The sequence below is a fragment of the Dama dama genome, chromosome 3, assembly GCF_033118175.1.
Source record: "Dama dama isolate Ldn47 chromosome 3, ASM3311817v1, whole genome shotgun sequence".
Taxonomy (NCBI): domain Eukaryota; kingdom Metazoa; phylum Chordata; class Mammalia; order Artiodactyla; family Cervidae; genus Dama; species Dama dama.
In genome coordinates, this window is record NC_083683.1 from 57735495 (window position 1) to 57749778 (window position 14284).

General features: G+C 37.0%; 1 protein-coding gene across 1 annotated transcript in view; it reads left to right on the forward strand.

Annotated features, from left to right (window-relative positions):
- CPNE8 (copine 8) overlaps nt 1-14284 on the forward strand; it is a 258489-nt gene that overhangs the window by 93022 nt on the left and 151183 nt on the right. The window contains exon 6 of the mRNA XM_061129923.1: nt 6297-6373. Within this exon, the coding sequence (XP_060985906.1) occupies nt 6297-6373 (77 nt within the window). The remainder of the gene's footprint in view (nt 1-6296; nt 6374-14284) is intronic.

Here is a 14284-nt window from a genome sequence, read left to right on the forward strand (position 1 = left end):
ATATGATGAAATTATTTGATGCATTCTCAATTGCTAGCCACTCTAAAGTGGATTTGGTCTATGTGTTTGTTCGAGTTCTAGTGAAGTACTTGGATTTATTACTGGAAATTCTATTATGATCTAATTATAGTGGCTCATCAACTGAAATGCAAAACTATAATAAGAAACAATAAAGCAGTTTCTATTTTAGCTAGTCTTTATCTCTCTAAATACAGAGCAAATATGTAAAAATATCCATTAAGGGACATTAATGTACCACTACTTACTTAGAGCTCCTTATATCTACTACTGTGGGCAGGAATCCTTAGAAGAAATGGAGTAGCCCTCAGAGTCAACAAAAGTCTGAAATGCAGAACTTGGGTGCAATCTCAAGAATGACAGAATGATCTCTGTTTCCAAGGCAAACCGTTCACTATCACAGTAATCCAAGAATATGGCCCAACCACTAATGCTGAAGAAGTTGAAGTTGAAGAGTTATATGAAGACTTAAAAGACCTTCTAGAACTTACACCCAAAAAAAGTTGTCCTTTTCATCATAGGGAATGGAATGCAAAAGAAGGAAGTCAAGAGATGCCTGGAGTAACAGGCAAATTTGTCCTTGGAGTACAAAATGAAGCAGGGCAAAGGCTAACAGAGTTTTACCAAGAGAACACACCGGTCATAGCAAAGATCCTCTTCCAATAACACAAGAAAAGACTCTACACATGGACATCACCAGATCGTCAGTACCTATATTAGACTGAATATATTCTTGGCAGCCAAAGATGAAGAAGTGCTATACATTCAGCAAAAACAAGACCAGGATCTGACTGTGGCTCAGATCATGAACTCTTTTTTGCCAAATTCAGATTTAAATTGAAGAAAGTAGGGAAAACCATTAGACCATTCAGGTATGACCTAAATCCAACCCTACGATTATACAGTGAAAGTGACAAACAGATTCAAGAGATTAGATTTGATAGACAGTGCCTGAAGAATTATAGACAGAGGTTTGTGACATTGTACAGGTGGCAGTGAGCCAGACGATCCCCAAGAAAAAGAAATGCAAAAAGGCAAAACGATTGTCTGAGGAGGCCTTACAAATAGCTGAGAAAAGAAGAGAAGCAAAAGGCAAAGGAGAAAAGGAAAGATATACCCATCTGAATGCAGAGTTCCAAAGAATAGCAAGGAGAGATAAGAAAGCCTTCCTTAGTGATCAGTGAAAAGAAATAGAGGAAAACAATAGAATGGGAAAGACTAGAGATCTCTTCAAGAAAATTAGAGATACCAAGGGAACATTTCATGCAAAGATGAGCACAATAAAGGACAGAAATGGTATGGACCTAACAGAAGGAACAAATATTAAGAAGAGGTGGCAAGAATACACAGAAGAACTATACAAAAAAGATTCTCTTGACCCAGATACCACAATGGTGTGATCACTCACCTAGAGCCAGACATCCTAGAATGCAAAGTCAAGTTGGAATTAGAAAGCATCACTAGGAACAAAGCTAGTGGAGGTGATGGAATTCCAGTTGAGCTATTTCAAATCCTAAACGGTGATGCTGTGAAAGTGCTGCACTCAATATGCCAGCAAATTTGGAAGATTCATCAGTGACCACAGGACTGGAAAGGTCAGTTTTTATTCTAGTCTCAAAGAAAGGCAATGCCAAAGAATGTTCAAACTACCACATAATTGCACTCATCTCACAGGCTAGCAAAGTAATGCTCAAAATTCTCCAAGCCAGACTTCAGCAGTATGTGAACTGTGAACTTCCAGAGGTTCAAGCTGGATTTAGAAAAGGCAGAGGAACCAGAGATCAAATTGCCAACATCCACTGGATCATCAAAAAAGCAAGAGCGTTCCAGAAAAATATCTACTTCTGCTTTATTGACTGCACCAAAGCCTTTGACTGAGGATCACAGCAAACTGTGAAAAATTCTTCAGGAGATGGGAATACCAGGCCACCTTATCTGCCTCCTGAGAAATCTGTATGCGGTTCAAGAAGCAACAGTTAGAACCGGATATGGAACAACGGACTGGTTTCAAATGGGGAAAGGAATACGTCAAGGCTGTACATTTTCACCCTGTTTATTTAACTTACATGCAGAGTACATCATGTGAAATGTGGGGCTATATGAATTACAGGCTGGAGTCAAGATGGCCAAGAGAAGTATCAATAACCTCAGATATGCAATGACACCACCCCTATGGCAGAAAGCAAAGAAGAACTAAAGAGCCTGTTCATGAAAGTGAAAGAGGTGAGTGAAAATTTTGGCTTAAGATGAAACATTCAAAAATGAAGATCATGGCATCTGGTCCCATCATTTCATGACAAACAGATTAGAAAACAATGGAAACAGTAAGAGACTTTTTTTTTTTGGGGGGGGGGGGGCTCCAAAATCACCTCAGATGGTGACTGCAGCCATGAAATTAAAAAACATTTGCTTCCTGTAAGAAAAGCTATGACCAACCAGAGAGCACATTAAAAAGCAGAGACATTACTTTGCTGACAAAAGCCCGTCTAGTCAAGGCTATGATTTTTCCAGTAGCTATGTATGGATGTGAGAATTGGACTCTAAAGAAATCTGAGTGTGTAATATTTGATTGATCTGAACTGTAGTGTTGGCAGACTCTTATTGAGAGTTCCTTGGACTGCAAGGAGATCCAAGCAGTCCATCCTAAAGGACATCATTTCTAAATATTCATTGGAAAGACAGATGTTGAAGTTGAAACTCCAATACTTTGGCCACCTGACGCGAAGAATTGACTCACTGGGAGAGACCCTGATGCTGGAAAAGATTGAAGGCAGGGGGAAAAGGGGTCAACAGAGGATAAGATGGTTGGATGGCATCACCGAGTCGATGAATATGAATTTGAACAAGCTCTGGTTTTATTGATGGGGTTGCAAAGAGTCAAACACAACTGTGACACTAAACTGAACTGCCTGAATGAATTACTAGTATTGCGTAAAATGCATAGGAAGTGTAGACCATTGAGCTGACTTGTTATGGTCTTTACAGACCAGGACCTGGGGACTGGAGTAAAGGAAAAGAAAGTGATGAAAAGAAGGACGCGGGGGACCCAAGTCTCAAGTGAAACAAGGGTGCTTTATTCATGGCAGCGTGTGCTTATATATTGTTATACAAGGAAGCTTTAGGCAAAAATTAAAGTTGAGAAAAAACACCGAAACTAGATGCATAACTACAGTGACTAAGAGAATAACAATCCTCACAGGGCCATAACAACAGTAACTAGGGGAATAACAATCGTCACAGGGCCATAACAACAGTAACTAGGAGAATAACAATTGTTACAGGGCCAGAAGACAATCCACATCTTGAGAAATAGGAACATAATTAAGTAGTTTTACAGAAAAGTAAAAAGTTACTGAAAGGAATCCACGTATGCGTTCTGACCTCAGTCCTGAGAACTGCGTGCAGCTCTGCTCATTCCTGTTTTCCAGGAACTGATAAGGAACAGAAACAGAAAACAACATACAGGGCTCCTTAAAATTAAACATTCCCTGACACTGACTGAAAAACGGATTCAGTAGAGCTTTTCCAACACAAGGAGTAGTTGACAAATATTAAATATTATGTGCTGAATTTTGCATTATAAATAGCACATGGATTGTATGCACATCATGACTACACAAACATAGGCAAATGTAAAACAATTACACAAGTACCATAATATTTAGGGGCAGAGATTGCAGTAGCAGTAGCTACTTTATTGCAGTAGCAATAAAATGTTTCAATGCACACTACATCTTTTTGGTGCTCATTTTCTTGATTTTATTATTTTTATTTCCTTTTAGTTCAGTTATGATGATAGGTGTGTGTTCTATGCTAATATATGTGGACTCTAATATGGAATGTTCAATATATCTGTTCTGTTTTCTTGAGTTATTACAGCAGTGAACAGCTTTTAGTGAGACTTGTTCTTTTATTGACCAAATCCATTTAATATGCAGAATGAGAAGCTGCCCATCAGTATTAGTATCCTTAGAAAACAGTTCTAGAATCCCCATGTATATTTTGCTGCTGACTTAGAAGACCAATGACATATTTCAAATCTTTAGTATCAAACTCTCATGCACAGTGTGACTTAGAAAAAGTTATGTTTGTTTTTAAAAATCCATAGACACATTTGTAAAGTCTGTTATGAAGTTGGCAAAGACATGTTATTTTTAAGGATATTTCATTTAAATGTGTCAAGCCTTTATGTGAAGTACATTTTACTTACTTGAAAGCAAAATTTAAAATGATTTGCAGTTTAATGAAAGAGTTGCTATTCTGTCAGCAATCAAGATCCAAATCCAGATTTATTTTCTTTCTCTCCCTCTCTTCATCGCCACACCCCCACTATGTGCAAGCATCGGTGTGCTAAGTCACTTCAGTCGTGTCTGAGTCTTTACAACCTGCTAGACTATAGCCCTCCAGGCTCCTCTGTCCATGGGATTCTCCAGGCCAGAATACTGAAGTGGGTTCTCATCCCCTTCTCCAGGGAATCTTGCCAACCCAGGGATCAAATCCACATTTCTTATGTCTCACTGCATTGACAGGCAGGTTCTTTACCCCTGTTGCCACTTAGGAAGTCCCATGTGCAAGTACAGTTTACACCAAGTCCTGACATTTTTTGGCACACTTTCCAGTGTTTCCTACAACTTTAGCTTGAGACTTAACACTTTGCTTCTTATTAACTGCTGTAGCCTTTTAATTGATCTGACTTTCAGATTTTTCTTCACTCCTCAGTCCTTTCTGCAATTGGTAGCTGAGTAATCTTATGAATCCATTGTTCTAATGGTGTCCCTGCTTTGCTGAAAGGTTGCTGAAAGGCTGCCAGTTGCTTCTGATTCTAAGGCTTTTTTTTTTTTTCTTTTTGGCTTGGCCAAGGGGGCTCTCCAGTGTTGGTTGGGGGCTCTCCAGTGTTGGTTCTTCATCTCTGTTTCTACCCTTTATTTAAGGTCTGCTCTTTTTTTTCATTGTACTCTTGTCTGTTATTCTGATTTATTCTCTAGGACTGCAATGCTTCAACTCTCTCCTATTTGTAGTCTGATTCCTACATGGATCTCAAGGCTTACGTACTTTGGAAAAATACTCCCTTGACTGTCCTAGTCTACAGTGGCCTTTTTTTCTCTCATGAGATTTAGGGCAGCTTCCTGAGAATAACACAGTTTTTACTTTTGTGGCTTGCTAGGTATTTAAATTTTTTATGTAGTAAAACTTAAAACAGCATTTTGTTTGCTATCATTCTTTCTTAAGAATTTTCCTGGGCCAGTTCACAGTACAGTTGAGGCAGATCTGCCGCTTTCTCCTTTAAGGCAGCTTGGGATCATACACAGGCTACGATGTGCCTCTCCCTGATCCACCTCTATGTTCTCTTGACGCACATTTCTGGATGGCGTTGGAACCCTTATTTTATTAACATGGGGAGTTGCATTGTATTTATGATATTTAAATATTTAGGTAGTATTTCAATCTTGAATCAAAATATCTGGGTTAGTTTTATCTCTGCTATTCATTGCTTAAAACATGAAGGAAAACCTCTTAGATGAATTATCTCTTTATACGTGAAATTTATTAATAGTGTTAGTAACAAAACTCTCATTTTGCAGGGTTATTCTGAGTCTTGAAAATAAGACTTAATATTATACTTAACCCACTTGGGGGCACTTAGTAACTACAAATATTATCTCATGCAGTAATAACTCTTAGTATCTACAAATATTATCTCATGCAATAATAACTCTCTCATAATAGCTCTATAAGGGGGCAACTACGTGTTTGAGGAAACTGGACAGCATAATAACTGCCATTTCATAAATGGTCAGTGGTTGTGCTGGCATAGACATCTGGCATATGACTCTGGATCCTAGTTGTGGCCGTGCCATTACACGGCTTTTCTGTAAGTAGCACTGTTGGTATTAGCTACCACTGCTCTATACGTTTATGATTTGCCCTCTCAGACAAAAGTTTAGTAATTTCAGGGACCTCTCAAGTCAAATCAATTGTGAATTCAAATCCTGGAACTTGTTTTCCATTTTCATTTTAATTTAAAAAAGAGAAAGAAAGCAAATACAGTGTCTGAACAATCATAATAACAAACCAACTTAGTGATTAAAAGAACAGAAGACTGTGCAAACTTAGGGGACAATCATATGCTAAAATTCATGCATTTTGAGCTTATTTTGTTTATTATTGGAAGTTAGAGAACTCAATATCTTAACTATGAAAACAACGCAGATATGATGTACAAAATATGTAAACACAGTTTGGGAACGTAAGAGCCTTAATCTTTCTATCTATTTTAGGACTTTCTGGGACAAGTGTTTTGTACATTGGGGGAGATTGTTGGTTCACAGGGAAGTCGCCTGGAAAAGTCCATAGTGTAAGTATTTTTTTTTTTAATTTTAGACAATGAAATGTTAACTTTTCATTTTTTAATGTGTGTTTTAAAATCTTGAGTTTTTTTATTTTCAACAAATCATTTTGACATTTTTGTAAAGGATAATTTGTATTTCAACTGTCATATACCATGCTACAGACTGTTCACAAAATGAAATGAGAAAATTTAAGCAAGAAAATATGTTGTCTTCCTTTTGGTTTTAATATTATTTCTTAGATACAGCACTTTTTGAAGAAGAGATTTTACTTGTTTGGGCCAGCGAGTATATGTAGTACCACCTTTTATGTTTAATAAATGCATGTTTAGTGACTGAGATTTTAATAATAATTTTTACTAAAAAAATTGTCTGAAAAGAAGGCAGTGTATAAATGTTAAGAAAAGGTGTTCACTAAGAATTATATTTTTCATATTCACCTTCAGTTATAGAAATAATGTTTAATTTCCAGATTAATTGCATAGCCTGATCTATTTTCTCTAGTTCCAAATAAGACAGTAAACAAACTATAGACCTTCTCCCTAATCTTTTCCTCTCCTCTTCATCCTTCTTCTCCCATCCTTAAATTTTGATGTTTTGGATTCAGTTAGCTGTTTTTAAACATCAAAAGATCTAGGAAGATCTAAGGCAACTGCAGACTGAACCACAGTGTCTAAAGATTTGGGGAGTTTTGAAGTCTCTATTTTCACCAATCTTTTAAGAATCTCAAATTCATAATATAATGATGTCAACACCTCTCAAATCTATTCACCTTTGACATCAAAAATTGAAATGATTAAAGTGTCATTCTCATATTCCCTGTATATAATGAAACTTTATACTTAATGTGTTTTTCTTAGGTTAATAAGAAGTCTACAAATTCTAGCTTCTTTTATTTAACTTGATTTTCTTAGAAAATTATTGTGGACTATCAGTAGGAAAGCTTTTGCATACCAACTGACTTTTAAACATTCTTTTCACATGTAATTTGTTTTTATATCATTTTAGGATTTGGAAGGATTATAGGATTTGGTTCAAATATATTTATGCTCACTTAAATAAACCAATGATAAATAATCTCCAAAGAAAATATAAATATTTTTATTAAGCATATGTAATTCCTATTGCATTGTCTAGGTTAGTGAGGTAGGCCCATAAGCATTCTTAGAAAATTACAAAACACCCTTTCATTTGCTAAAAAAAATAATCAGCATTATCTATTCAATGCCACCTTAACTATGCCTTTTATATTCTTTGAGAGAAAACCAAAGAAGTAAAAATGTAGAAATTTTATTTCAGAGTAACAGAACAGGGATTTTTAAGAAAATTTCACTCATATTTTTAAATTGCTAATTTTATTAACAGTTTTATTTCATTTTTCCATAAAAGGAAGTCATAACTCATTTCAGAAAACTCTTAAATACCATAGAATTTTTCCCAGTGAAAAATCAGCTTTATATTAGTCTTCAGTACAGTTCAGTTCAGTTGCTCAGTCGTGTCCAACTCTTTGTGACCCCATAGACTGCAGCACGCCAGGCTTTCCTGTCCATCAACTCTCAGAGCTTGCTCAAACTCATCTTCATCGAGCTGGTGATGCCATCCAACCAACTTATCCTCTGTCATCCCCTTTTCCTCCTGCCTTCAATTTTTCCCAGCATCAGGGTCTTTTCCAGTGAGTCATTTCTTCACATTAGATGGCCATTGTACTGGAGTTTCAGCTTCAGCATCAATCCTTCCAATGAATATTCAGGCATGATTTCCATTAGGATTGATTGGTTTGATTTCCTTGCAGTCCAAGGGACTCTCGAGTCTTCAACACCACAGTTCAAAAGCATCAATTCTTCAGCTCTCAACTTTCTTTATAATCCAACTCTCACATCCATACATGACTACTGGAACAACCATAGCTTTGACTAGATGGAAACATGCAAAATATTAGTCTTGAAAGATAAATAATTAAAAATATTAGTCTTGAAATGTGCAAAAAGTTGTTATTATATTGACTGGGGTATGTGTTAAATAGAATGTAGTGTAAGATGTGGTCCTTATTCAACTAATTCAGTAAGTTCTACTACACAAGACCAACAGAAGCAAATTCATGCTATGGAGTAAAGATTCCTAGAGTAATGATTGGCAGAATATGCCAATTGTAAGGATTACTTGCCCACAATTGAGTCATAATGATTTTAAATAATCAGAAAGGATAAAATACTCTTTAGGTTTTTCTAAGTTTCTGCTGAGGCTGGGGTAGCACAAATGAGGAAAAACCTTGGAAACCTTTTCAGACAACATGGATCATTATAACTACATGTTTTGTTTCATCTATCGGATATTTTTATAATTTAGGCAAGTTTATCATAAGTGTTAACATTATGCCTTATTGAAAAAGATATAATTCATTCATTTTTTAAGTATGTGTAACTAACCTTTGGCTTTATTGGGCAACCTTACCAGATACATTCACATTAAGGAAAGGGCTTAAAGGTGGGCTTATTGTTAAAATTGTGGAAGATGTTTTAATTTTCTAAGTAAGTTTAGCTAGGCAAGTGTTAGTACTAAATGGGTAATGAAGTGTAGAGTTTGAGTATAGCAAATAAATTGGCTACCAAAAAAACCAAAGAAGAAACTGTAAGAATTGTAGAATGGTGGCCTATTACATGAAGGAATTAAATTAGATACTTGAGATAAAGAGAACAAAGGAAATAGATGAGAGGGTTCTGAGGAGATTAATCAGAAGTAGGACAGTACAACAGTACAAATGAATGCATTTAGCTTGCTAGTAGAAGGATATTTTGGACTTATTCATCAAAGCATCAGGTAACATGTTCTCTCACCTGAGCAGTTACTCCAACTCAGGTGGATACTGGATTAGATAAAACACACAAAAAAATATTTTGTAGTCACCTACCCTCTTGCTTGAGAAAATACTGGCTTATATTAAAATCTCTCTGTGTGTGTATCTGTGCTCAGTTATGTATGACTCTTTGTCACCCTATGGAGTATAACACACCAGGCTCCTCTGTCTGTGGAATTTTCCAGGCAAGAATACTGGAATAAGTTGCCATTTCCTACTTCAGGGGATCTTCCTGACAGGAATCAAACCCATGTCTCTTGTGGCTCCTGCATTGGCAGGTGGATTCTTTTCCACTGTGCCACCTGCGAAGCTTTAAAAACTCTAGCTATGAGAAAGGTATTTGTCTAGAGAAAGGGGAACATGTGAATTAAAGAACCAGGTCCACTGGCTAAGCATTCTGTCTTGGGGTCTTGGAAGTTCAAGTGCTTTGAGAAAAGATACAGCTTCTATTCAAATGGTGTGCCACCTCTTTACCTCAACTTCAAATGAAAAGCAGTCTAAACTATTCATGGTTTTTGTTTGAAGGAGCATGGTTTGGTTGAGGACAAAAGTGAAATATTGTTTGCCTGGAATCTGTATTGCTCATAGTGTCTAAGTAAGGCTTCATAGCAGCTGGTGCACTCCATGGATGTGTTCAGATTCCACACTTATTCCTGCTATCTCCTGGTCAGTGCCACCTTTTTTCCATGGATTTGACTATTTTGAACAAATCTAATGGACAGATGGTAGGGAGAGATGGGACTATTGGAAGATACGGCATTTCAGTGGAGAAGGGAATGGCTTTGGAAGAAAGGATAGAGCCAGGTTGGGTACTGGAGTTGATGTGAAGTCAGGGAAGTGTTTTCCCTGACAACTTCTAAAGATTTCTTGTTTTATCACATGATATATAAAAATAGTGGAATAAATGAAAGCCTGGTAGAAATGATGAAGTTCATATTGGACAAATAGTATAGTATATATTTAGCATGCAGATCTTACATCTATTTCTCATAGTCCATTTTGCTTTCTCCCATCTTTCATCTCCATTGTGAACAGCTCTAGCCAGACTTAGCTATCTAGGGCAAAGATAATATTGTAGGATTGTCATTAAAGATGTTTGCATGGTCTATTTCTCACAGCTGGAGATAGAGAATTTGTAAACTCTCCTGCAGCTATTACCTTTGGCAATTTAGTTCAAGAGTTAGGCATTTTTTTTCTGTGTGGTTAGGTATAGGCTTAAGAATAGTAGCAGAGGACTGCTCCTGAGACAGATAATCTACCTGGGATTAATACAAATGGCTCCTTGTGAACTTTAAAAGTCTTGTGTCCCATATATTACTTATCTTAAATAACATCATCCAAATGATTTAGTGTTTTAGATTAGAGTTGTGTTTTCCAAATAGTATCTCATTTATAAGTTATTAAAAATATTCCCTTGTTTTCTTCTCTATTAATGGCCTAGTTTAAATTATTTTTGGCTAAGATATTGAGAAGAATGTCTGTCGCTTCTTAGTTGCAATTGTGTTATAATATACCCTCAGAGATGGCCTTTTTAAAAATGATGTTAAATATGAAATCTGGAATTTTAGTATGACCAGTGCCAAGGGACTGCCAAATTGCCAAGGGAACACACTGGTCATAGCAAACATCCTCTTCCAACAACACAAGAGAAGACTCTACACATGGGCATCACCAGAGGCTTAATGCTGAAATCAGATTGACTATACTCTTTGCAGCTGAAGATGGAGAAGCTCTATACAGTCAGCCAAAACAGGACCAGGAGCTGACCGTGGCTCAGATCATGAACTCCTTAAGGCAAAATTCACACTTAAATTGAATTCAGTAGGGAAAATCACTAGTCCAATCAGTATTACCTCAGTCAAATCCCTTATAATTATACAATGGAAGTAACAAACAGATTCAAGGGATTAGATCTGGTATAGTGCCTGAAGAAATATGGAGGGAGGTTCAGGGCATTTTACAGGAGGCAGTGGTCAAAACCATCCAGAAGAAAAAGAAATACAAAAAGGCAAAATGCCTGTCTCAGATGACTTTACAAATGGCTGAGAAAAGAAGTTAAAGGCAAATGAGAAAAGGAAAGATATACCCATCTGAATGCAGAGTTCCAAAGAGTAGCAAGGAGAGATAAGAAAGCCTTTCTAAGGGAACAATGCAAAGAAATAGAGGAAAATAATAGAATGGGAAAGACTAGAGATCTCTTCAAGAGATACCAAGGGAACATTTCATGCAAAGATGGGCACAATAAAGGACAGACACGGTTTGGACCTAACAGAAACAGAAGATATTAAGAAGAGATGGCAAGAATACACAGAAAAACTATACAAAAAAGATCTTCATGACACAAATAACCACGATGGTGTGATCACTCACCTAGAGCCAGACATCTTGGAGTGTGAAGTCAAGTGGGCCTTAGGAAGCATTACCATGAACAAAGGTAGTAGAGGTGATGGAATTCCAACTGACTTATTTCAAATGCGAAAAGATTGTGCTGTTAAAGTGCTGCACTCAATATGCCAGCAAATCTGGAAAACTCAGCAGTGGCCACAGGACTGGAAAACCTCAGTATTCATTCCAGTCCCAAAGAAGGGCAATGCCAAATAATGTTCAAACTACCACACAATTACACTCATTTCACATGCTAGCAAAGTAATGCTCAAAATTCATGAAGCCAGGCTTCAAAAGTACATGAATGAAGAACTTCCAGATGTTTAAGCTGGATTTAGAAAACGCAGAGAAACCAGAATCAAATTGCCAATGTCTGTTGGATCATAGAAAAAGCAAGTGAATTCCAGAAAAACACATGCTGCTTCTTCATTGACTACTCGAAATTCTTTGACTGTGTGGATGACAACAAACTGTGGAAAATTCTAAAGAGATGGGCATACCATACCTCCTGACCTGCCTCCTGAGAAACCTGTATGCAGGTCAAGAAGCAATAGTTAGAACTGGACAAGAAACAATGGACTGGTTCCAAATTGGAAAAGGAGTACGTCTAGGCTGCATATTGTTATCCTGCTTATTTAACTTATATGAAGAGTACATCATGTGAAATGCCAGGCTTTATGAAGCACAAGCTGAAATCAGGGTTCCTGGGAGAAATACCAGTAACCTCAGATATGCAGATAACACCACCCTTATTGCAGAAAGTGAAGAGGAGCCAAAGAGCCTCTTGAAGAAAGTGAAAGAAGAGAGTGAAAAAGCTGGCTTACAACTCAACATTAAAAAAATGAAGATCATGTTATCTTGTCCCAGCACTTCATGTCAAATAGACGGGGAAACAATGAAAACAGTGACAGACTTTATTTTCTTGGGTTCCAAAATCACTGCAGTTGGTGACTGCAGCCACAAAATTAAAAGATGCCTGCTCCTTGGAATAAAAGCTAAGACCAGCCTTGGCAGAATATTAAAAAGCAAAGACATCCTTTGTTGACAAAGGTCCATATAGAGTTGGACCATAAAGAAGACTGAGCGCTGGAAAATTGATGCTTTTGACTGGCAGTTTTGGAGAAGACTCTTGAGAGTCCCTTGTACAACAAAGAGCTCAAACCAGTCAATCCTGATTATTCGTTAGAAGGACTAACACTGAAGCTGAAACTCCAGTACTTTGGCCACTGATGTGAAGAGCTGACTCATTAGAAAAGACCCTGATGCTGGGAAAGATTGAAGGCAGGAGGAGAAGAGGTTGACAAAGGATGAGATGGTTGGATGGCATCATTGACTCAGTGGACATGAGTTTTGAGCAAGCTCTGGGAGATGGCAAAGGACAGGAAAGCCTGGCATGGTGCAGTCCGTGGGGTGGCTAAGAGTGGGACATGACTGAGTGACTGAACAATGCTAGAGCTTTAAATTATTTATTATTAATCAAGACTTTGAAAATTGTTATGTTGACTACAAAGGAAAAATGGTTTCTTGGACATAGCTTGATAACCTATTAAATAATCAGAATTTGAATATAAACTTATCTATTCATTTTCTGTGCTTTAGTTACTGCTGCCACTTTTAAAAGTAGATTTTTCTCATTTTTAATGAGAATAAAATTAATTTTTAGGATTTTATAAGAAATTTTATGTGGAATTTTTAAAAATTGATGTTGAGGAATTCATAGTATCTCATGATTTTCATAATTTCCAACAGTGTTTTCTGTTGGATTCATGTCTGAGCAAACACATTTTTTACCTTTTTTTATATTCCATCCTACACTTTAATCTTTTCTGTGAACTCCTGAAGTGAGTCTTGTGCTGCTTAATTTATCTGCAACATTTACTGTGTCTTCCTATGACTCATCAACTTCTCTCTTTACGTCATCCCTTTATTATGTACCATTAAACCCACTCAGCAGTGTGTTTTCTCATGCTGTGAGATTATAGCCAGTTTTCTTCAGAGAAATCTGTCAGAGAGTCTCTATCTTTAGATATCTCATTCATGGTACTGCAAAACCTTCCAAAATACTAGAATCAGCACCAGTTTAATAATGATTGCCATTGTCTCCTCTGGAAGGAAAGCATTTACTATATTCATAATGTAATATACCTGTTTATTCCTGTTACTCACATCCAGACTTGACTGATTCCAAGTAAAAGAATCAAGTAAAAAGATAGGGACGAGTTGTGGTTAGAAAGAAGATTCTTACTCTGGGGAAGACTGGAAATTCCAGGGGTTATGGAATCATCTTTTGGCTACAGGGAAAGGTTATGTTCTTTGTAGGCTGACTATAGCAGCTTGTGATCTGGCAATGAGTAGAAAATAAAGGAGGAATCCAAGAAGGATTCATGAGTATCCTAAGAGGTGTGAAGAGTAGAGAGATAGGAACTTGAAGGCAGGTGATGATTGGAAGAGTAGCTTTTAGTCCTCGATTCATATTGGAATCTCAGTTCTAACACAGAGTTCAAAGTTAGAGCCCATTGTATGCTTAAGTTCAACAGGAGAAATCTGGGAAGAGGAGTAAACCAGAAGGAGAGCTTGGAAGTAAGGCAGAAGATTCAAATAAAAGAATAGGGCTTGAGGGAGACCTCAGAACCTTAAAGCGTTGACTTAGAGATCTGTCTCAAATGTAGCCTTGCCCTGA